The 25362-nt window shown below is 47.8% G+C and overlaps 1 protein-coding gene across 1 annotated transcript; it reads right to left on the reverse strand.

Annotated features, from left to right (window-relative positions):
* Positions 1 to 3965: 3965 nt before the first annotated feature.
* On the reverse strand, positions 3966 to 15628 carry TMEM52 (transmembrane protein 52). Its single transcript, XM_035118823.3, has 5 exons — positions 15433 to 15628; positions 11316 to 11359; positions 10866 to 10910; positions 6420 to 6589; positions 3966 to 5081 (listed from the first exon to the last, which is right to left on the reverse strand). The coding sequence occupies exons 1-5, from the start codon at positions 15493 to 15495 to the stop codon at positions 4657 to 4659; spliced, it is 747 nt and encodes a 248-aa protein (XP_034974714.2). The 5' UTR covers positions 15496 to 15628; the 3' UTR covers positions 3966 to 4656.
* Positions 15629 to 25362: the final 9734 nt, after the last annotated feature.

The following is a 25362-nucleotide window of genomic DNA, read 5'->3' on the forward strand; positions in this document are numbered from 1 at the left end:
GTAGTGTTGGGAAACACCCATCTCGGAAACCCTGGGGGTGGGGAGGTATTGCTTGGTCAGTTATACGCCAGGTTTGGGGAACCTTTGGCCCTTCAGATACTGCTGAATTACAACTCCCATTACCCTCAGCAAACATGGCCAATGGCCAGGGATGATGGGAATTGTAGTGAAGCAACATCTGGAAGGCCAAAGGTTCCCCTACACCAGGTATAGGCAATAGAGAGCTAGATGGACTGACTCTGTAATGGCAGCTTGTTATGTTTTGGAGAGAAATAAAAAGAGGAGAGATTAATAGCCAAGTGGTAGAGCAACTGCATGCAACCCACAATCTCCAGTTAAAAGGAACATGTAGATTATATGAAAGATCTCTCTCAGCTTCAACCCCGCAGAACTGCTGCCAGTCAGAGTAAGCAATACTGGACTAGGGAACTGGCTACAGGACAGCTTAAGAAGTCTCCCAACCAACTTTTAGCTGGAACTGGCAGCTGCTTCTGTGTATAAACATGAGATGAAAAGAGATGCAATCATGGATCTCCTTTGCAGTTTGGACTTCAGGCTCTCCGAAATACCAGAAGGGAGGGGGAGCTGCAAGAAAACGTTGCATTGTCAGGCACTCTTGTTCAGTTCCAACTAGCTAGCAATGCTATCTCACAATACTCCCATTTGTCATTTCCAATCAATTGGCTTGCCCGTTTCCAAGTCAGTCAGCATTCTAGGCCTACTGAGCATGATGAAACCTTGTTGACCTGGTTTTTTTGTTTTTGTTTAGTAGAGGGTGCCCCTCTTTAGGGAACCTCCCAAAAAAAATAATGTTGATTCGTACTTCTGCAAATCTCAAAAACTCCTCAAGCATACCAGGACCTCCTCCTCTAGGCACTGTGGCACCATAAGGAATGACGAACACCCTGAACATCAGTAACAGAGAGATGCCTTTAAAAGGTTCTCTTTTTACACACTGGATTCTCCTTTGCAGGCTAAAATAGGCACATGTGCGACAGCCAAGTCACTTTTGGTCACACCTGCTGAGGGAAATGCAAATCCATTTTGGTCTGAGGAGCTGAAAAGAGAAACAGCCTCCCTCCGGTAGATGGTTGCAATTTCAGCACTTCCTGAGCGCTGGAAAATACCAGGAGGTGTTATGTTTACGAACGCCTGCCCAATGTGCTGACGGTAGTGGAAATCCCCCTTCTCTCCTCAGAAGGAGGAAAAGTATCAGGTACCAGCGGCGGCCCTGTTTGAAACCAGAGCTCTCCAGGGACAATGAAAGATTTGAATAGGAGGAAAGGCTCAAGATCTCTGAAAGGTTACTGATGTTATTCTTAGAACAGCATTCGATTTGATGGCTAAAATACCCATGGGCTGCCAGAGAGAGCTTGGGATAAATGGGGAGGGGGGACTACACACTGGGCCCAGGCAGTATTGGGCATAGGATCCTCCAACCAACGGAGCTGGTCCATTAGGGGGTTCAGGGCATTGCCCCACCAATGTCACTGTCCTTTCGGCCAGCCTGCTGGTGGTCTCCTTCCCTTCTGCCCTACCAGTCTCCACGGGCACCAGCCAGCACTACCTAGAACTTGGACGTACAAGGGTGTGCACATGCCCCAGTTTATTTCATTGGGGAGGTTCTTATGGTGTCGTGCTAGAACAGGCATAAGCAAGCCAATGAAGAGTATGCATAAAAAGTGAACCTAAGAACCACCTTGCTGGAAGAGCCCATAGCTCCATCTAAACTACCCTGCAGTTATGTTTTTAGGACAGCATTACATGCTAAATGTAAAATAAACCTAGTCCAGCATTTTGTTTCAAATGGCGAGCAACCAGATTCCTCTGGAAATGACAACAAGTACAGCCTTCCATGGACACCAAGCATGCTCAGTCCTCCTCATTAGAATCATAGAATCATAGAGTTGGAAGAGACCACAAGGGCCATCCAGTCCAACCCCCTGCCAAGCAGGAAACACCATCAAAGCATTCTTGACATATGCCTGTCAAGCCTCTGCTTAAAGACCTCCAAAGAAGGAGACTCCACCACACTCCTTGGTAGCAAATTCCACTGCCGAACAGCTCTTCCTGTCAGGAAGTTCTTCCTAATGTTTAGGTGGAATCTTCTTTCTTTGGGAAAAGACCCGCTTAAATGCATGTGTTTGTGTTTTAACTGCACTCCAGCAAAGCTTTGAGCTTCCTCGGGAATGCAGATACTTGCCCGCTTCTTGAGCTCATGGGTGCTGCTGCTTCAGCTAAATATGCAGTGGTACTCACAACTGGATACAGACAGAATGACTGAGTTTGGGAACGCCCCCCACCATGAATGAATTACACAAAATGTCAGTCAGCCCAGGAGACAAACTGAGGGGATGGATGCTCACTAATGAAGTTCCTGGAGCTCTCCTTCACGCCATGAAGCTAGCACAATATTAAGAACCTTTTTGGGTCCACAGCTCCCTTGACCAACTACATTCTTTCTGCGGCACCCCTGTAGGGCTCAGGAGCCCAGTTATGTCACCTCTTACCTGCTGAGCTGGCAGCCTCTCACCCTTTTTTGAACACCCTCCTTTGTGGAGTGTTCCCTCAGACTCCTCCCCTCTCCTTGCAAGTCCTCAAAGCCGCCACCGCCACCACCCCTCGTCTCTGAGCTGCCTTGGCTCCTGGCAACCAGCACCCCCTGTCCAGCTCCAGAGGAATCATTTGCCTGGGGAGCTTGTAGCCAGGGCTGCTGCAACAAACAGCTGTGTAAGCCAACGTTTCTCAACCCCTGTTCCGCGGCACACTAGTGTGCCGCAACGTGCGGCGACGAGAAGGGCGATTTGCATTGTCACGTGCCTGGCGGCCGCCAATAAGTTACACTGACCCGCCGGAAAGGAAGCCGGCCGGGTCACGGCGCGGGGCGAGCGCAGCTCTCAACAGCCACCACCACGGGAGGGTGGTTTTAGACAAACTTAAAGAAGCTGGCTGGATGAGCTCAACCTGAAACTTGCTGAGCAAAGGATTGTGCGGGCAGAGAAATCAGCGGCTTGTGAAGCCTTATTACAGGAGATTGCAACCAACACAGCAATTGGCAAGTGTTTCTTACAGTCATAATTATATAGTCAATATAGGGCGGCACAGAGTTAAATTTTTTAACTTTTTTAATGGTGGTGTGCCTCGTGATTTTTTTCATGGAACAAGTGTGCCTTGGCCCAAAAAAGGTTGAGAAACACTGGTGTAAGCATTTTGGAGGCAGAGATGTGAGAGGGCATCAGAGGGAGGGAGGGAAGGAAAGAGGGACAGAGGCCAGTGTGGCCAGCGGCACCCCTGACCATCATTCAAGGCACCCTAGGGTGCCATGGCGAACAGGTTGAAAACCACTGCCGTAAGACAAGCCAGCTAGATCAGGCCAATGGCCCATTTAGTCCAGCATCCTGTTCTCGTCATGGCTGCCTGTGGGAAGCAGGGCATGAGGGGATCAGCACTCTGTCCAATGGTAATTCCCAGCGAGTGTTATTCAGAGGCATACAGCCTCTGACAGTGGAGGCCAAGCATAGCCAACATTGGCTACCTGCCTTCGTTGACCTTCTCCATGAATTTGTCTAATCCTCTTTTAAAGCCACTCGGGTTGGTAGGCATCACTGCCTCCTGTGGGAGCGAGTTCCACAGATTAATATGCCCTGCATAATTTTATGAACTGCTATCGTGTAGCCTCTTTAACTTGCCTTTTCTCTAAAGACCTCTCCCAGAAGCACCAAAAACAACGGAACAAAAAATAAACACCGGGGACTATCCTTTCTTAAAAGGGCTTAGTGAAACGTGTTTCCACTCGTTACATGAAGATATGTCACATATCCTCTCAAACAGGCCTTCACTTGTTTTCTAAGCATTCCTTAGAGGGGTGATTTATCAGCCTGTATTTCTTAAGAAACAACCCCCCCCCTGATTAAAACACACACACCAACAATTCACTATTCCCAAATGCACAGGACACGTTAGCATTATGGTGTATACAGTATATATATTTACATTTCAAACCAGACATTTCTTTTTCTGAGGGAATTGAATCTTTGGAACAAAACAGGACAAACCTCTTCGGATTCGGGTAGGGATAGTTGCTTAGAAAGGGGTTTTAGCCTTTCAGATTAGCCCAGTATTATCAGAACTTCCCACCCCCCCTTCCCCTGTCCTGCACCCCCCCTCTATCTACAGATAAAACATGGAGCATTAAAACAACCATCGGAGTCAAAGGTCGTCTGCCGTTACATAGCAACGAAGCCAGTACTTCAGCAATTTGCTGGATAGTTCAATCTTCTCAGAAGAAGGCAGCAAGAACCCGCATTCGGTTTTGCCTCGTTTCTTCACCTCACCATGAGGGGAACAGGCCTCTGTTGAAGCCCAACCAGCAGCCATTTCCCCTTGCCTGGTCACATGGTGTCCTCTCAAGAGCAGCTCTTCTCCTCCCCCCCCCCCCCAATGTTAAGTCCAGAGCATCGTTTTTCACTCTTGCATGCAGAGAGCGGTATTTTTAACCTGCCGTTCCCTTTGGTACCCTTGAAACGTCAATGGAAAGTTATAACAACCGGCAGCAGACATTCCTTCCGTGTAACAGGTCTCTTATGACTCTCTCCAGGCTAACCAAGTACATACATGGTCAGGTTTCTCATGCCCAACAGTTCTTCCCACCAGGGGCTACAGTTGTGGCGGCTCTTCTGTGGAAGCTTCCGGAACCCTGGGGCCTTCTTGTAGCACCTCAGGGTTGTCGTTTGACGGCGTCTCAGGGTTGTCATTTGACGACGTCTCAGGGTTGTCATTTGACGACATCTCAGGGTTGTCATTTGATGACATCTCAGGGTTGTCGTTTGACGACGCTTCTGGCGGCGTCTGCGGCTGACTTTGTTCCTCAGGGACTGTTGGTTCTGAGGTGCAGCTTTCCAGCTTCTGGACAACAACTGGAGTCTCGGTGCAGGGCTTGGCCATCTTGATGGCCTCATCGTAAGATGGCGGCATTTCAATGGCATAGAGGCTGTATGCCGGAGGGCTCGCCATACTCCTGTCCAGCTCTCTGAAGGGCATGGGAAGTGGGAGGTTCTGAGGATACTGCAGAGAGCTGTATGCTGCAAAGAGAAAACACAGAAGAGAGTTCATTTTAGGAGGTCAGCCCAACAAATGTTCGACAGAAAGGGATGGTGGGAAGGCAGGTCCCTGGACCATTCACAGGGCTTATTTCAGGTGTTTTAGGACACCTTTCAGGGCAAAGGTGGTGCACGAAGAACTGTAGAGTTGTAAGGGAGCCCCCCGCCAGGGTCATCTAGTCCAACCCCATGCAATGTAAGAGTAACAGCTAAAGAATCCCTGACAGATGGCCACCCAACTTCTGCTTCAAAACCTCAAAGGAAGGATTCCATTCCACTGTCAAACAGCTCCTACTGTTTAGTCACAATCTCCTTTCCCATAATTTGAATCCACTGGTTCGGGTCTTACGCTCTAGCACAGCAGAAAACAAGCTGGCTTCCATGAGGCAACCCTTCAGATACTTGAAGATGACTATCCTATCGCCTCTCAGTCTTCTCTTCTCCAGGCCCAACTCCCTCAACCATTCCTCTTAAGGCTTGATTTCCAGACCATCTATCATCTTGGTTGCCCTCCTCTGCACACGTTCCAACTTGTCGATATCCTTCTTAAACTGTGGTGCCCAGAACCCAGAACTGGACACAGTGCTCCAGGTATGGTTTGACCAAAGCAGAATAGAGCAGTACTATTATTTGCCTAGATAACTTAAACATACTTCGCAACAGGGATGAAGATCCTTTTTCAGCCCAGCAGCTTTGACCTCCCCACTACACAGGTCAACTTTGACTGATGAGCGAGGCAACTTATTTGTCAAACTGCCCAAAGCCCTGATCATGTCAGGTGACTGAAGTTGACCCATGGGGCGAGAGGTCCACTTCACCAGCATATTTGCCACAGGGAACACACTAGCAAAGTGGCAGCTAAGAGATTCGAACTCTCAGCTCATTGGCGGATGGGTCAGTAAGTCACTCTTGCTCTCTTGAAGGGGTCTGCTTTGCCAGCGGGTTCTCTGCAAGGAACGCTGTGGCAAAGCAGCACCAAGCAGGATTGAACCCTGCCCACCTCTGCTGACATCACTCGATGATGTCAGAAGATTGACGGGTGGGTTTGGCGACCCTCCTGCTGTGCAAAGTCGCATTCCAACCAGGCAAAAGCACTCAACAGAGTAGGGCCTGTAAGGATTGCAGCCCAGGGAGTGAGCCAAAGGATAGGGGTTGGTGGACTGCTTTTGGACCTTTGATTCCCCCGCCAGTGTACATATTGAATGAATGAATGAAAACAACCCATCTCCACACTGTTTTCCAGCTGCAAGATAGGATAGATTTCTCCCTCACTCCCCCCCCCCCTACGGCTCCCAAAATTTGGGATTGCCAAATACTCACAGGTGACGGTGCTGTGGGCGGTGCTGTCGTGGTCCATGGGGATGATGGTGAGGTCGTGGGCATGAGGTGGAAAAGTCTGAATCGGGGGCCTCTTCCTACGGCAGCAAAACCGGACGCAGCTGGCGCCTATGCCGCACAGCAGCAGCAGAAACACTGTGAGCAGGATGAGCCTGAAGGAAAAGAGGCAGAGCCCCACATTAGCCAACAGACCCTGCAGTGTAGGCTCCCATGATATTTAGCAAGGAGGAAGTCTGCTGCAGTCAAAGCACAGGGAACTGAGCAGGGGCAAGGAACCCTGAATTGAGGCTCTCAGGTCTCTCTATTTGGCCCTTGAAACTCTCCGCGGGCCACACCCCCTCAGTGGCCTGCTTTGCATCCTCCTTGAATGTTTCTGTCTGTCTGGGATGTGTCCTTGAACTCTGAACATGTCTCTTGCTTGTCCGCATGGAGGAGAGAGACTGGGTATATATGTCTGTGTGGTGTAGAGACTAGTCTAATGCACAGAAGTAAATTTACATGTGTTGCTCCAACCAACTTCTGCCTCTGGCCCCACCCACCACTGCCATGCAGCCCCACACCTAAGGCTGCCCAGAAGGGAATGAACCCTCAGCACAATATGGCAAGTGGGTCAACCATTCTGATACTGGCATATGGCGTTGTGGTCGATTGCTGCATACCTAAAGCTGCTTAGGGAAATAGGGTATGCTTAGTGTGCCAAACACGTTAATGAGTATTAAGGACCAACGAGACAGTGTGGTGCAACAGTTAGAGCAGTATTTCTCAAACTTGGACTGTTGTTGGATTACAACTCCCATCATCCTTAGCTAGCAGGACATGTGGTCAGGGATTATGTTTTATAAGTGCTGGAAACTGCCTAGAGTGGCCAGATGGGCAGGGTATAATAATAATAATAATAATAATAATAATAATAATAATAATAAAAACAGCTGGGGGCCCAAGTTTGAGAAACACTGTGCTGGAGTGTCAGACTAGGAGCTGAGAGACCAGGGTTCAAATCCCTCCACTCAGTCATGGAGCCAACTGGGTGACCTTGAGACACTCACTGTCTCTCAGCCAACCCTACCTCACAGGGTTATTGTGCAAATAAAACGGAGAGGGGAGAGAGCAATGTATGCTACCTCGAACTCCTTGGAGGAAAAGGTGGTGTAGAAATACTTAAAACAAGTAATAACAAACACCCTCTTTTTGACAAAAAAGTATTTTCTATTATGTTTTTATGGATGTCTTTTGCCGATTTTATTCTTCTACATTGTATACTGCCTCAATGTGGTTTTTTTTTTTAAAAAATGAAATTGTTTATTTGCTTTCATGTTTATAATTGGCAAACATAAAAATGTTTCAGTCCAACATTTCCGGATGCAAATCTACATTAGAGGAGGGGCAGGTGGTTGGAAAAGTAAGCAGCCAATGCCATCGAGACTCCGAATTACTCCCATGAAGTATGTGAAACGAGAGCTGAATGCCAATCAGATGAGCAGAGAGAAGGCTGCCTCTTTCCACATTCAGTGAGGCTTCAAAAGGCACTCAAAATATGTGGTTCAATTTTTCCCCACCTGCTTCTCTCAGAAGAAAAACATTTATGTTCTCACAGCATCATTGAGCAATGAATCCCGTAAGCTGGCCACACATAACTATGTCACTGGATGACGAAAACTAAACAATTTTCCATGGAGGATCAGATCATGGGATTGTTTTGCAATAATTCACAGAGAGCAGACCTGCCTTGTTATTACATCATGTCCACTACCTCCCTGGTTTTAAAACTGCAACGCTGTGGCTCCTCTTTTGGAGTCACAGGATGGACATTAATGTAATAGGAGCCTGCTGGATACTTCAATGAGGCCTTGAGCACAAGAGCTCTCTCCTATCCTGTCGTTTCCAGCAACTGATATTCCTATTCAGAAGCACTCTTGCCTCCAACGGCATAGCCATGGTAGCTAGTAGGCATCGATAACTCACAACTTTTGGCCCTTAATCTGAGAAGTGGTGGCATTTTAGCCTCTTTTATTGGGAATGGGTGTGATCTTCAGGTGAAGGGCAGTGCACAAATTTTAATAGTAATAATAACAACAACAACAACAACAACAACAACAACAACAACAATATACAGGCAGTGATCATCTTAGGAGTGTCCAATTGATGCGTGATTGCAGACACGCAGGTCCTTTTGCACTTGGAAGAGAGCGGAACTGGGCCAGGGGCGCTTATACGCGTTCTGCTAATGCACATGGGGGCTGGGAATGGAACACACACGCACACATGAAATCGGTCATGGTGTGCATATGCAGACCTATTTTTCGGGGGGGGGGGGAAGGGAGGTGCCAGAACTCACCATCCTCTCTCCCTCCCTGCTGTGGGACCAGCAATGGCGCCCACTTGAGATGTGCCAAAACTGCGCTGCTTGCTTTCCCCCCCCCCAAACTTGGTTTTAAAAACCCTCTTAACAAATATAATAAATCATGCAAAGTCGTAAGGTCTGCTCTGAGTAAAACTTAGCTGAATACCACTCCTGGGTGTGTGTTATAGGATTGGCAATCCCTACTCTATGGAATAGTATGGTCCAGGGAACGTTTATAGCTATTTGTGGACCCATTTGCCTTTTTTTAGAGATTCCTGGGTGGGGGAAAAAATGAAAGGGGAGGTAAGCGGAGAGAAAATATCTGTTTCTTATCACTGAGCTGGTTTTGCCACTGAATGGATGATGCAATGAGAGTTTCAGTTGATTACAGGCCAAGCAAGGAGCGATGTTGGTTTGACACAGTCAGCAAGAGCCCAGAGGGCTCCTTCATGTGCCAAGTTCTCAATGGCTAAAGGGCTCCACGTGTCGGCTTGTGAAAGTGAGGGAATTTTGTAACAAAAATGTTCCATGAGAGCAACAGGGGGAAGGAAATATTACTTCATTCCCAACTATGCCAGGATTCTTGTCAAGTGGGATCAGGATTGCAGCCTGCCCTGTTTTGTTTTGTTCCTTTTCTGAGGCATCTAGTAACATATCCTCACCATCACGGGCTCGTCACCAGCTGTCCCTAATTGTTACTTATTAGTCAGATTTCCATAGACCTCCAGGAGACAGGAAAGTTGAGAGGTCACCACATGACCTACTAACCTTCCAGCAACCCCACGTTTTGCACCTGCTTGTTGTGATTACAGGTAATCTCCCAGGGAAACACCCCTGGCACCATCGAGGTTGGTTTTCTAGGTGCCAGGCGAGAATGTTTTTTTAAAAAATTACTGAAGCTTTGAGTGATTTTGTTAGGATTGGCTAACAGTTTTAGGCCTGAGGGCCACACTGAAGCTTGATAGTTCCTCCAAGGGCCACATGCAGACAAAAACATTGTGACACATAGGACATTTTTTTTCTCCCCATAGCAGTGTCGCTGTGGGGAGATAAAGCAGCATTTTTCATCCGCATCCCAGTGCTGTGCTAGGAGGATAAAAAACCTCTCCTACTAGCCCAGTGCTAGCATGTGTTGGAAAAACAGCCCCATTAGAAGAAGGTCTCTTGAACACCTTCCTATCTTCTAAGACTTGCTTGTTGCAACAAAAAACCAGAGGGAGAAAAGGCCTCTTTTCCCCCCCAAGGCATCAAACACCAGTCCTGCAAAGGGCCACCTTGCAAAGCGCTTCAAAAGACAGCCTTGCAAAGCACTCTGCAAGGGATGAACTGGGCAAAGAAGTCACCTGACATTCAGAAGCCCCGCCCACCTGTCCAACTTGGCCTACAAAGGGTGGGGGAGATAGCAATCTGGCCTGTGGCCCAGATCCAGTTTCTTACTTCTGGGGCTTGATTAACCAAAGAGCTGGCTCCAAAGTGCAGCCAAGGGAAGGGATGTGAAATTGGATCCCTGGTCCACTGCACACTCGACAAGCTTAAAGAACAGTAACTGTTGTCCCCGGCTCCAGCATCTCCAAACCCTCCTTTAGCATCCCCAAGTAGCCGCTCCAAATTAGTCACACAATGGCTTTATCACAACCTGCTCATTTCATAACGCACTCATTGACTGTGCAACAGGAAAGGTGGTCATTTGTTTATCTACCGGTTGCATTTCTGCTTTGCTAACTTCCTCTTCAAACAGGGCAGTGAATAGAGCTATTGTCAGGATCTGAACAAGGCATGATCACAAAGTAAACAGAAATAAAATACACATGCTGCCTCTCTTTCTCCAGTATAAAAGGAGAGAGGAAAGAGGAGACAGAGATGGCTGCTGAATGTGGCCCTCCAGGCCTTTCAATCTGGCTCTCTGTGCTCTTCCCAAGGCCACGCCCCTCACTGGCCCTGCTCAACACCTTCCTTGAGTGTTTTTGCCTGTGCAGAATGAGCAGAGTGGGGGCCGGGAGGGAGAGAGATGGATGCTGTTACTGCAACGTCTGCCAGCGACTTCCTGAAACAAATGAAGCCAAGGCCAAAAACTGATCTGAACTCACCAGACATACCACAAGCTTGTCCAACTGGTTCCCTGCTGAGTACACCTGGAAAATGAAGACAAAGAAATGGGGCATCACTCATCGAGCCTTGGATTTTTGATGCAGCTCACACACATGATCTCTCTCTAACTTTTGCGCAACAGAGGACAGGGAACCCCTGGCTTGCCAGCTATTGTCGACTGCCATTCCCAGCCAGCCTAAGTAGCCTAAGTAAAGCTGGAGGGACACAGGTCTTCCAAAAAGCTACCAAGCAAAAGCAGGCCAAGCAATTATACTTTCCGCATCGCAGATGGGGAACTGAAGATAAAAAAAAAAATCCCTGTTGAGTGTGTGGCCAAGGTTAGATGCAAACTAGGAAATTTCTCCCAGGCCTTTACTTATTTAAATAAAGCTTTCAGGTGGAGACACATTCCCGTCAAAGAAAAGCACTTCATGCAGGTTCTTACTTACCCTTGCTGGCTATTGCAGTGAATCTCAGCAAAGGCAGGCAGGGCCTGGAAGTAAGGAAAAGAGAAAGAAGGGATTTAGAACAGAAACCTAGAACTGAATGCTGCAGGGACAGAATTCTATGGCTCTGAAACTGAGCTGGGGAACCCCTTTTCAGCTTGAGGGCCACATTCCATCGAGGACATTCTTCCAAGGCAACAATTGTTAATGTGGCCTCTGCAAAGTACCCAAGTTTCTACACATGTTCCCACACCCCTCTCTGTCATCCATCCAGGCAAGCAAGAGGCATAGCCCAGCAAAAACACTTGGGATGCAAAGCAAGCCTCGGTGAGTGGTGTGGCCTGGGGAGACTTCTGAGGGCCAGATGTGAGTGGGATGGAGGGATACAATGAGCCTCTTGGACCAGAGTTTTCACCCTGCTTGCTCTAAACAACACACCACTCTCACAAGACTTGCCTTACTGGATCAAACAAAAGATCCCTCTAATCCAGGGGTCCCCAAACTTACTGCGCTTCGGGCCAGTGCCCGAAGCGCCGATTGCATGGCAGGCCGGACTGCGTGCCCATACGCATGCACACATACTACTACCGGGTCGCCGGAGCACCATAAATAGCTTGTGCGCATGCGCCTCCTCCGCCCCGGAAGTGTGCCGGAAATTACGCTTGCGCATGAGCTATTTCCGGTGCGCTGGTGACCCGGAAATGGGCAGCTGCGCCATGCCGCTAAGAGTGGGTGGCGGCAGCGGGGGTAGCTGCGGGCCGGATAAATCGGTCATTTGGGCCGTATCTGGCCCCCGGGCTATAGTCCGGGGATGCCTGCTCTAATCCATCACTCTCTCACCCAAAAGAACTAAGAAGATGCCCATGGGATGCTCATGAAAGAGAATGACCAGTATTTTGCAATCCCAGATTTCAGATGTTTTGCTGACTGAGGCAAAGGAAAAAGGCAGTACTCCTCCTCATTCAACATACAGATGATAAACATACTAGGAATTGACACTTGCTTACTGGTGACAGGACAGCAAGCTAGTCACTTTCAGCTTAACTATGGTTTAGAGCAGGGCTTCCCAAATTTGGGGCTCTAGCTGTTTTTAAACTACAACTCCCATCATGCCTAGCTAGCAGAACCAGTGGTCTAGGATGATGGGAGCTGTAGTCCAAAAACAACTGGAGACCATGGTTTAGAGTGACATGCAAGCGGTAGTGGGTGACATGGTGGGGCTGTGCCCCTCTCCTGACCTCCCTCTGTCTGAGCCGTTGTTGGTATACCAGGAACCAAGGTCAGCGCAGTGAAAACTGGCCTCTGCCACCTCCGATCTCTGTTCTGGGGGATGCAAATGGCGCTGCCTGCTACTGCGTGCAAGCAAGGCCACTGCAAATTTATTATGGCATAAGCTTTAGTGGAGTACAGTCTTATCAGATGCACACATTGGTATCCTAAATTGTTCTCTCTCTCTCTCTCTCTCTCTCTCTCTCTCTCTCTCTCTCTCTCTCTCTCTCTCTCTGTGTGTGTGTGTGTGTGTGTGTGTGTAGAGCCAGGGTAGGATGGTGGCTCTTTGGAGGAAAGGTGGGCCTTGAAGGAAATTAATACATACACACAGAAAGTGCTACATAAACATTGAACCTTGTTATTGATTGACTTTGCAAAGTCACCCAATGTAGCTACCCAACCAAGGAGTAAGCTTATGATCCATTTTATTGCACATGTCCCAGCATATTGGAAACTTAGTTACTTCGAACAGGCAAACTGCTGCTTGTTAACCCCCCCCCCTTTTGCAGTATCAGCATTTTTTTTAAAAAAAGAATCTTGTATTTGTTGTTGTTTTTCGTTGTATACATGTTTTCAGTGATTATTTTCTTGCATCTATATCCCAGCTTCCTTCTGCCATGGAATCTAAAAGCAGAGTACATGGCGTTCGCAGGTAGTCACCCATCCAGCCACTTACCAGACCTTGACCTGCTTAACTTCCCCAATGGCTACTAACCCCAATGGTTCTGCTCCACTTCCATTGTCAGAAACAGCATATGCTCTGAATGCCAGTTGCAGGGAATCACAAGTGGGGAGAATTGCTGCTGCTTGCATGTCCCACTTGCAGATTACCCATCTGGGGCTTCTGATTAGCCAGTAATAATAATAAATAATAATTTTTTATTTATGCCCCACCCTTCCCAGTTCAGAAACCCGGGCTCGGGGCGGCTAACAACAAATTTAAAACACTTAATTGTAATACAACATAAAAACAGCATAAAATACAGTATAAAAGCATTCCTTCCAGTAGCACCTTAGAGACCAACTAAGTTTGTCATTGGTATGAGCTTTCATGTGTATGCATGCACATGAAAGCTCATACCAATGACAAACTTAGTTGGTCTCTAAGGTGCTACTGGAAGGAATGCTTTTGTTTTGACTACGTCAGACCAACACCGCTACTTACCTGTAACTAGTATAAAAGCATGAATAACAATACAATTCAAAGTTCAAAAATCAATTTGGGGGAGATCAGTAGGAGATCAGTAGTCTACACTAGGTGGGCCATTGGCCTGATCCAGTACTGCTCTTTTTGCATTCATTTGCTAGAAAGGGCAACATATCTAAATTCTTTTAAAGCAAAACAAATATTCCCAAATCTAAAACTTCCAAGTATCTTGCACAGGGAGGGTTATTTTGGGAGGGGGGCAGGAAACAGGTATCATGTTTTATCACCAGTCAGTTGCTGTTGGGACCACCCACAGCCAGGAGTTTAGGGTACATATCCAGCTAACCAGTGTCTAAAATTACCCAACTGCACCCCTGTCCGAGAATCCTTTTCAGCAACGGTATACAGACTGAAAATACGAAGCTGTTTACACGGAAGCCTGCTCATTAAACCAGGATTTTAAAGGGGAAATCATGCCTCAACTATGAAAGATAAATGCTCAGTAAGCATTATGGCATGTAAAGCATAAGACTGATGAAATTAGAGAGATTCTGGCAAAAGGGGAAAAAATAGGCAAAAATCAAACCAATTCAGTAACTGCTTAGAACACCACAAATGGAGATGCCTTTTGATTCGTGCATATGTGGAAGAGGGGGTGTGGCTGTCTACGTGCAAATCCACTTCATAGGCTGGGGTAGCCCTGTAGCTGTTGCCTGAACTACAACTCCCATCAGCCCCAGTCAACATTGCCCATGGACAAGACAGATGGGAGTTGTAGTCCCAACATCTGGAAGGACCACCCTTGATTTAGACCAAGAGAACTTGAAGCCCCCCCCCAACATGTTTTCTGGACCACTCGGCTCTGTCAGAACGGAGATTCTGAACTGATTAAATGTATACCTCTTTTTCACTTTGTCCTCATCAGGACAAATGAGTCTGCCTTCACCTGCCTCCTTAACAACCAGTCCAGGGGATGGCTCTGCCTCTAACTGCTGGTCTCCCTGCCTTGGAAGCCCTAATGGTCACCAGTTACCACTGGACTTAAGATCTAAGAAGGCAAGACTCAACAAACCCCAGTAGATAAGGAGAGCTAACTCTTAGGGGTTATATTCAACTAAGCTCGGAGAGTAGGACCCACCGAAATTCATGGAACCAGCTTTGTCGCGTCCATTAATTCCATCGGGGCTTCTCGGAGTAGGGCTGGCACTGGAGGCAGCCCCCAACTCTCTCTCTCTCTCTCTCTCTCTCTCTCTCTCTCTCTCTCTCTCTCTCTCTCTCTCTCTCTCTCTCTCACACACACACACACACACACACCCTCTAATTTAGATCCGGATCATTTAGGGATACTGTGAACATGCTACAAGAAACGTACTTAAAATCACAGAAAACTGCAGAAAAGGAGGACGGGAGGGAGGGGTATGCGTGCGAGAGAGAGAAGAAAGGTCTGCAAAGAGAGGCCCCACATTCAAGCAGAAGAGCTTTTTTTTTCCCTCCAGAGCCTCCGACAAAGCCACTCCGAGTCCGATCGGCTGCGGGGCGAACCACCGAGGCCGGTTCGCAAGTGGCGCAAAGCTATGCTAGCGAGGAAAGCAAAACAGAAAAAAGAAGATTGCAGTCACCGATCAGCCCCGAAATGGAAAAGCAACACACACACCCCCAAAAAACACCACCCATCCACTAAACATAGCCTACTGCGACACCCACCTCCAGCAGAGCGAAAAGGAAGATTTTGGAGGAGAGGCAGCTCGCTCGCTGTGCCGCAGCCATGGAAGGCGAAGGGGAATCGCCTCGCCCGTTCCCCGCTTTTCGCCCGAGGACACCGAGGCTCCTTTGTCTTCCACGCACGCGGAAAAACGCCCCGCACCCCCTTCGGCAGACACCCAAACAGTCGCTCCTGCGCTTCGAGCGCACTCCTCGGCTGCAGCCGCTTTGCAAAGCGATATCTCTATCCTCAGGCCCCGCCCCTTCGCCAATTGCCCCCGCCCACTGCTGGCTTTCCCGAGTTTGCTTTGTTCCCCGCTGGGTTGCTGCAACGGATTAGGATTTTGCAAGCGGGAGGGGGATTTCTTTGCACCCATGGGTTGCTCTCCCTCCACGAGGTTCGGGGGCGCGGCGGAGGCAGGCCCAAAGCGATGACTCAACAGGGCGGTGGGGTGTGTTTGAGAAAAGTCACCGGCTGAATGGAAACGAAGCCTAATTCCGCCCACCCGGTGCTACCCACCCCCCAAACCCGCAGAGCAATTTTAAGATTGCAGCATTAGGACAAAGGAATTTCAGAGGGGAGCTCCAGCCTTAAATGGCTGAATTTACAAATCATTCAGAAGTTCAAGTCATCATAAATCATCAACATTTTTGCGGGTGGGGGACATGCACATTTGTTTTTTGCAAAAAGATTTTCCAGTAATAACTTTGGTATGTTATTTTAACTAGTGGCTTCCAACGCATGCTTTACCCCAGTCCACCCATTTTTGTACACGCTGCTTGGCTGAAAAACTACATGGCAAAACCCAGAGGCTTTTGAAGGATGGCTGTGGTTTGCTTCACCTATTGTTTCAGAAAGTGTGGATTAGGTAGGCCTGCCTTTTAATGCAAACTGAATCAAATTTCTCCTTAATCCTTTGTTGTACCCATCGTTAGTACTACGCAGAGTAGACCCACTGAGTAGACACGACTAAGTGAGGTCTATTCCGAGGTCACATACGTACCACACATCAAATCGCTATTATACCACTTCAACAACCATGGGCTTCCCCCAAATATGTAATCCTGGGAGCTGTACGTTCCCCATCACAGAACTACTATGCTCAGCACCTTTGACAAACTACACTCCCCAGAATTCATGGCTGGGGTGGGAAAGCAGTGTCTGTTAAATGGTACGGCCCTCTCCTTGAATCTCGTCTCTGCCACAAACTCACTAGAGGGCTGAACTTCTCAGCAAACTTCTTAAGACTCTGAGGAACACTGCAGCCTTCTGCCTCACTGGTTGATAAGGCCCAAAGATTGGCTCACCTTATGCATGCTTTCACTTGCCAGCTGCTGTGGCTTGCACATGCAAATAAACCCTTGCCTACTTCACCCTGTAAAATGCACCTTCATATTGTGCCTGTGTGTGTGTGTGTGTGTGTGTGTGTGTGTAGCCTGCTGCTAATCAGGTATGGATCTAGGGGAAGAGCCGTAGCTCAGTGGCACAGCACCTGCTTTGAATAGAGAGGGTCCCACATTTACAGTAATCCCCCAACAGCTGCAGGGAAGGCTGGGAGAGTTCCCTGCCCAAAATCTTTGAGAGCCGTTACCAGTCAGTGTAGACGATAACTGAGTTAAGAAGGACCAATGGTCTGATTCAGTATTAGGCAGTGTTAGGATGGGGATGGGGACAAAACAAGAATTAGTTGCCTTTTATCTGACCCTGCCATCTGGGCTCCCTGCCTTCTGCCCTCCCAGTCACAAGGCAAACCAGCTGTGACTGTTATTGTTTTACGGTGGCTCCATTCCTTCCTGGAGGGGCGAATCCAGATCCCTAGAATTGTAGAGTTGGAAGGGAGCAACCCCCTGCAATGCAGGAATATGCAGCTGCCTCATATGGGGGTCGAACCTGCAACCGTCCTTGACGTTCTCAGCACTGCACTTTATCCAATTGAGCTAAGTGTTCAACACCTTGGCCGTTCGCCTGTGGGGTCCTTCAGGGTCTTGTTCTGAAATTTTATTTAACGTATACATGGAACTGCTGGGAGAGGTTGCCTGGAATTTCAGGGTTCGGTGTCACCTTTCCACCTAAATCCAGGGAAGCTGGCTTGGTTCTAAACCAGTGTCTGTCATCCTAATGGACTGGGTGAGGGTGAACAAATTGAAACCGAACCCAGACAAGACAGAGGTACTCTTGGGTCAGTTAGAAGGCGGAACTGGGAATATGGATTCAGCCTGCTCTGGATGGGGTAACAAGACTCCCCCTGAAGACACAGGTTCTCAGTTTGTGTGGACTTCTGGACTCAGGCCTCTGTGCTGGCTGGGAGTGCATTCTCACAGTTATCGCTAGTGCACCAGCAACACTTTACCTTGAGATGATTTGGCCATAGTGACACATTCTTTAGTTGCATCCCATTTGGATGACTGTAACACAATTTGAAAAGCGCTCAGAAACTTCAGCTGGCTCAAAGAGCACACAACTCTCTTGCTGGAACAGCTCCACTGGCTGCCAGTCTGTTTTCAGGCACAATTGTAAGTGCCAGTTATGGCCTATAAAGCCCTGTGTGCAGCTTAGGTCCAAGCTCTCTGAAAGACCATATTCCCTCATGCAAACCTGCCCGGGTTTGGAGATCTTCGGGGAGGCACTTCTCTTGGTCCTGCCACCCCTACAGGCAGGCTTGGTGGGGACACAGGAGAGGGCCTTCTTGGTGGTTGCTCCCAGACTTTGGCAAACCCCACCACCACCTCAGAGAAGCTACACTGGCTCCCTTGTTGTCCTTCTGCCAGCAGGTAAATACTTTCTTGTTTTAACAGGCTTTTGGGAATTGGCTAGTTTTAATGAAAGGGCTTGTGCAGAGCTTTTTTGTTGTAATTTGTATAGTTTTAATACATTTTTAATGTAGATGTTGATATAATGAAAACTATACATGTTTATTATTTTTATAAATTATTTTCCCCCGCCCCCTGAATGTTTTTAGCTGTTCTTGTTTTTATCTGCAAGCCACCCTGAGTCCGTGTCAGGGGAAAAGGCAGGGTATAATACTAGTAAAGGTAAAGTGGTCCCTGACCATCAGGTCCAGTCGTGTCCGACTCTGGGGTTGCGGCGTTCATCTCGCTCTATAGGCCGAGGGAGCCGGCGTTTGTCCGCAGACAGCTTCCGGGTCATGTGGCCAGCATGACAAAGCTGCTTCTGGCGAACCAGAGCAGCGCACGGAAACACCGTTTACCTTCCCGCCGGACCGGTCCCTATTTATCTACTTGCACTTTGATGTGCTTTCGAACTGCTAGGTGGGCAGGAGCTGGGACCGAGCAACGGGAGCTCACCCCGTTGCAGGGATTCGAACCGCCAACCTTCTGATCAGCAAGCCCTAGACTCTGTGGTTTAACCCACAGCGCCACCTGGGTCCCTATAATACTACTACTGTAATACTAATAACAATAATAAGCCTACCTTACAGGGTTGTTTTGAATACTTCAGAAAAATTCCAACTACTGTTGCAGCCTAATATGGAAAAGACAAAAGAAAATCCCAACTCATGCTTAGTTTCACATTAGAGAAGCATGACTGATACTGACCTTAGAGCTGACCTGCTCTTCATTTTTCCCATGAGGTCATTTCTTCTGGTTGCCTAAAGGAGTATTTTTGGAGGATATGCCCAGCCCTTCTCTCGCGATGCAATCCAATGACAGAGTTGTCAAGGCAGGGCGAAGGGGATCCCAGCTGACAGCGGAAAGAGCAGCTGACACATATTGTGCTCCAATTACATGTTGCTATCCTGAGTCACCACCCAAAAGCAAGGAAAAATGTACAGAGAAGGCAGAAGCACCCTTTGCAGAAAGGCTGGTGAACAAGGCTAGGGGGGCACATTAGCATCTTGAAATGCAGCAGCGTCATTTCCACCTGTTGTGTTTTAAGACACATTTATTGCATTTGTATTCCACCTTTTTCCTAGGTGGGTTACATGGTTCTCCCCACCTCCTCCAGAACACCTCTGCCTTCTTCCACAATCTCACACATTTCAATCCTTCCTTTCTGTCACTTGTTGCTATGACAGACGGGACGAAGTTGGTTCCATTAATTTCAGTGGGTCTGCTCTCAATAGAGCTTTGTTGGGTGCAACCCCTGAATTTTGGTTCTCCTTATAGAATGTGGCTTGCATGGTATAGTCCAGCTAAATCCAAGACCAGACCATTGGTACTGGGTGGAAGGCAGAGAGACCAACAACTGGTGAGGGCAGCGACAGGCAGAGCAACCCCCTGGACTAGTTGACAGCATACTGGGGGTGTTGAGGCAGTGCCCGGTTTATTTTACTTATATTTTTATGGCACAGAGGTATACATCTAAGTTTGCAGCAATAAAAACATAAAACTATACAATAAAAGCCATAAAAAGGTAAAAAACAGACACCAATGGACCACTGAGGAACAATGTTCTTAACTGCCCGCATTGGGATGGAAAAGCTTTTAGCAGGCATTTAAAAGTTGGCACAGAAGGTGCCTGTTGAATCTAGTGGCAAGGTGTTCCACAGGACCAGGGCACTGACACTAAAGACTTGGTTCCTTGTTGTCATCGTCAAATGAACCTCAGGGATCTACCACTGACACTCTTGCAGATGATCTCAGTGATCGAGTGGGATGGTATGAGGCATTAGGAACTTGGCAACTGTACAGAGAGATCTATAAATGGATCCCCAGCCCTGCCTAGCAAGGAGCGTCCTCTCCCCTCTGACCCAACCCTATTTCAGGTTGCAAGGAGGAGTGAAGATGGTGTAGCTCCTTCTTACTCTCGCCTCCTGCAGCCACACTCTTGCTGTCGCTTCCTGGGCCCCCAGCTGCTGCCATGATGCCAACCACTGGGCAACAGAGCTGCCCACCACAGCAGACGCTTCTGCAGTCCACCCATGAGACATGTCTGCATTCTAGTCCCTATATACCAGACACCCCCAAACTTCGGCCCTCCAGATGTTTTGGACTACAATTCCCATCATCCCTGACCACTGGTCCTGTTAGCTAGGGACCATGGGAGTTGTAGGCCAAAGCATCTGGAGGGCCGCAGTTTGGGGATGCCTGCTATATACTTTACATTCTGGGAGAAGCTTAGAAAGCCAAAGAAGCAGGCTAGAAAGGGGAACGCGTCCAGTTGCAAAAGTGTCAGTTCTGCGCATGCCAGGAGCAACGAACCCATGGCCATGCAAATGTCATAAGACTCCACCCCCCATCTTTCTTTGACTGTTGACCATGGTGCTGGGGCTGATGGGAGCTGGAGGACAATGACACCTGGAATTAATGTTTTGTACAACAAATTGAACATGCTTATAGTCCCACTGCAGAGTCCAAAAATTGTCACACACACACTCTCTCTTGCACACACCTTTTTTCCTTTCCACAGCCCTCCCTTTAGACTCCCCTCAGCCATAGGCATGACTCCCTTGCTGCAACTCATATGACTTCCCAATGGCCCCTCTTGTTCTGCAGCACTGCAAATTCCCCCTTTAACCCCAGCAAACTCCACCTGTCCCCACCCATTCCTCCAGCTTTCTTCCCCCAACTGTGGGAGGCCTAAAACACACACACACACACACACACCCCACCCCCACCCCTATTCCCTTTCACTCTTCAAAATGCCCCCTTATCTGCCAGTCAGTTGTCCTTGCCCCCTTCCTCAATTCCTTCTCTTTCCCTCCTGACCACCACCAGAGACGACTAAAACAGTCCTGTAAACCCAGGCATAGGCAAACTCGGCCCTCCAGATGTTTTTGGGACTACAACTCCCATCATCCCTAGCTAACAGGACCAGCGGTCAGGGATGGTGGGAGTTGTAGTCCCAAAACATCTGGAGGGCTGAGTTTGCCTATGCCTGTGTTAACCTGTCCTCTCCCACTTCTCTCGCCACCACATTGTTTTCTCAGAGCAGCCTCACCCCACCCCTGCCTTTGGAACTTTGGAAAACAGCCAATAAAAACAGAGTGGTGACAAGCTTGCATTCTTACTATACGCAAGATACATTAAAACCTAGTTTACTGTGAGTGAAATTCTCCTAAGGGGTGTGTGTTGTGTCTGCCTGTCTGTGAGTGTGTGTTTGTGTGCGTGTTATACATTAAATATCTCTCACTTTTTCCTCCAAGGAGCTCAAGGTGGTGTACATTGTTATTCCCTCCAAATTTTAACCTCACCACAACCCTGTAATTCTGTCTGTCTAATTATATATAAATATCCTCTTTTCCCCAATTGGGCCTCAAAAAACCCTTGGAGGTGTTCAACACATACTGTAAACAGGAAAGCCTATCTATAAATTACTCTAAGATTATGATTTTGAGCAAACAAAGTCCTAGGTATAAATGGTGCTTAGCCATCTATGCACCTGTTTGCGGGGGGGTGGGGGTTCGGGAAAAAGGAGTTCAATAAAATTTCTATAAATTGTGGTGATGATTAAGAGGTTTAATCTGAAATCAAGCTGGATTGAATTTGTTGGTGTCTCTGGTAATTTCTCTTATTTCATGGATGTTAGCAAATTAGATTTTAAAAGCCCCCCCCCCCAAAAAAAATTAGAATTGGAGCTGTCAGATATGGACAAGGGAATTTTGTATTAATGCTCAGGAACTTGGCAAAGCCTTTTTAAAAAATAATAATTAAGGATTCTTATATTATGGACACCCCAAATAATTTTATTGATACTATGGCTCTAATAGAAATTTCCCATGGCCTCTGGCTAGAACAATAAACCTATGAACTGAACCGAATATACATTTGCTGCATTTTTGTTTTGTTTTCACCTTCCATATAATAATATAGTTTTCATTCTGAAAATCAAATCACACCAAACATTACAAAAGAGAAAGCACTAGATACATACTACAGCCCCATTGGTGAGATGTACGGCACCACATTTTATTTTAAAATGCATTGCCCACTTTTCTTTATGCAACTCAAAGGGGCTTACAAAACAGAACCACGAAATACCGTATTTTTTCGTGTATAAGACTCCCCATGTATAAGACGCCCCCTATTTTGGGGGACTCCAAATTGAGAAAATGGGGGGAGATTATATCCATGTATAAGACGACCCACAATTTTGAACATAATTTTTAATTTAAAAAACCTAGTCTTATACACAGAAAAGTACGGTACACAAAAATGCTGCAATAATGGTTCAAATGACTTAACATCACTTATATATTTTTAAAACTAGGATCACAGTCAAACAACTGGCTACTGTATATATAGAAACCAGGGAGACAGCATTCAACCCCCCCCCCAAAGAAACCCCTCTCCGAACGAAAGCCTTAAGGTTGTATCCAGTGCTGTGAGCATGATCCCTTTCGCGCCACTGGAGGATTTCTTCACGATTTAAATCTAGAGGAGTAATCCAACCACCAACCCAAGTGGGGAGAAAGAGATTAACCAACACCCATTGCAGTCCCGAAAAGGATCACTCCCCGTGACACACACACACACACACACACACACACACACACACACTCCAGCTGGTGTTATTTGCAATTTTATTTCTAGACATAATGCACATGTTAAAAATGCAAAGATGCACTGAATGTCAGATCAGAGTTCTCTCGGTTGGGGGGGTCTGCTTAGAGCCCTAGACCTCCCCTGTTGCCTTTGAATGAGGGTTCTCCTTACGCAATCAAAGCAGGCAACCTTTTTTAAAAATAATAAAAAAAGAATTGCTTGAGCCCTGAAGGGACAAAGTACTGGGACCATGTAAGGGAGGAATTAATTCTGTGATTTCAAGGCCTGAGCAAGGTAGCTGGAGCTAATTAGGTGGTTCCACCTGTCTCTCAAAGCAGCTGTGTGTGTGTGTGTGTGTGTGTGTGTGTGTGTGTGTGTTCTTTTCCTTTCCTTTTTAAGAGCTTGTGTGTTTGCTTTCTGGGTTAAAAGGTCGTTTGCGCACAACCTGACATTCTTTGGTAAGTGTGGGGGACAGGACACAATTGAGAGGAAGTCACACATCATTGGCTCAGATTCTTTGAAAACATGATTGCCTCTTGATTGGCATGAGTGTGGCGGGAGAGATATTGCACTTGTGAAGGCTGGGCATCCAGGTGCATCAGGTGAGATGTACACAAATAGAACTATGTGACTGTGCTAATAACTTACTGTAATAATAATAATAAGAAATTCTGCACCAAGGTTGCCTAAATTCACTGACACATGCAAAAGGTGAACTCTGCAGCTGGTACACACATTGTAAATTTTATTTTGCTCCTTAAATCTTGCATATTTTATTTTCCTCCTGCTGCTAGTCAAGGGAGGTAACTCTTCACAGCAATGTAAAGATTCCTACACTTGAGTGAGTGAGTAGGTAGCTATTCTTAGTATAAATAGGTGAGGCCACATTTGCCTCCTGTTCGATTTTCAGGTTCTCTGAGGAAGGACTACGCCCTTCCTATTCTTTGCAGTCTTTTCAAAGCCACCCAACCAAAGCAAAGCAAGTTACTCAGGTCAGTTCCACCTGCCTTGGCTGATCAGTTCCAGGTCAGTGATCTGGGATTCAGCCCTGCAGGGTTCTCTCTACCAGTGACTCTGAAGAGCCAATGGATTTGCATATACCTGCCATGGGGCTGGAGGTCCCCAAAACAGCTGCTTGGATTTCTGACCGGCTCTCAGACCTCCCTACCCCAACGTGCCTCCCATGGCCACAGAAGCAGAAGGAATTCAAATCAGGCAGGAATTTCAGGGCCACCACAGCCATGTGGCCCTACTTTATAGAGGACACTCCTCTATCCGAAGCGGTTCTATATCTGAAGGGCTATCCGAACCACAATTGGCTTAAAGATGAAGAATCGTGAGAAGGGAGAACAGGAGAGTGAAGTTGTATACCAATGGTTAAGCACCCGGACCAAAGGAAAACAGGTCTCAGCCACTGGCGTAGGAAGCTGCTCGGGCACCCGGAGGAGCAAATATGACGCGCACCCGGGGGCAGGGCATTACTATGTACTGCGCATGCGCAGCACCGCTACATACGACGCGTGCGTTGCTATGTAGTGATGCTGCACATGCATGCTACGTAGCGGGGTGCCAGCGGCGCTGCTCGTGCTGCCCCCCCAAGACAGAGCTGGGAGTGGCGAGCAAACACGGATGGCATGTTGGAGGGAGGGGACGCTTCTCCCCGCCAGCCCCCAGCCTCCCGGTAAAAAGCCTCGCTTGGTTCGGCAGCGGCTGGCTTGCTCGCTCACCTGCTTGGCTGGCGCGCGCTTTGCTTCTTCGTTCCTGCTGGGCAGAGCCACGGAGGCGAGGGGCAGGCCAGGGAGGCTGCACGAGGCTTTTTACCGCGTGGCAGGGCTCGGCTTGGGAGTCACGGGGGGGGGGCAGAGTGTCACCCCTTCCAGGGTTGCACCCGGGGCCACCCACCCCCAATGCACCCCCTTGCTACGCCCCTTGTCACAGCCTCTCTGACTGTGGTGAAACGTGCTAGATTTCTACTTAAATTATAGTAGTTCTTTCCAAACTGGCATCTCTGACTGCAACCTAGCATATGCAGGTGTTATGCAAATTGGCACCCTCTTTTGTCCTTTTTTCATGATTAATTTAGATAATTTAGGGTCATCTAGTCCTACCCCCAGCAATGCGGGAAACTTTTGCCCAGCTGGGGCTCAAACCCACAACCCTGAGATGTAGAATCTCATGTTCCAGCAACTAAGCTATCGCAGGATTTATGAGTGGCCACCCTGTCTGTCCACTTAGAAGGAAGTGAGGCCACTTGGGAAGAGGCGGCACCTGCCCAGATTAGGGCCTGGCTGAGAGCCAGGTGGTTGGCATAGGGAGCCTTCAGCTATACAAACTCCCAGTCTGAACTGAAATTCCTGTCTCCCTGGCCTGGGGAAACAGAGAATAGGTCCTTAGGCTCCAGCAGAACATCTCTATCTCCTTCCCATGGGTCTTAAAAAGTGCCTATCCATTTACTCCAGGGATTGGGTATACAGTACGATGTAATCC

Source organism: Zootoca vivipara, chromosome 6 (genome assembly GCF_965207765.1).
Source record: "Zootoca vivipara chromosome 6, rZooViv2.hap1.1, whole genome shotgun sequence".
Lineage (NCBI taxonomy): Eukaryota > Metazoa > Chordata > Lepidosauria > Squamata > Lacertidae > Zootoca > Zootoca vivipara.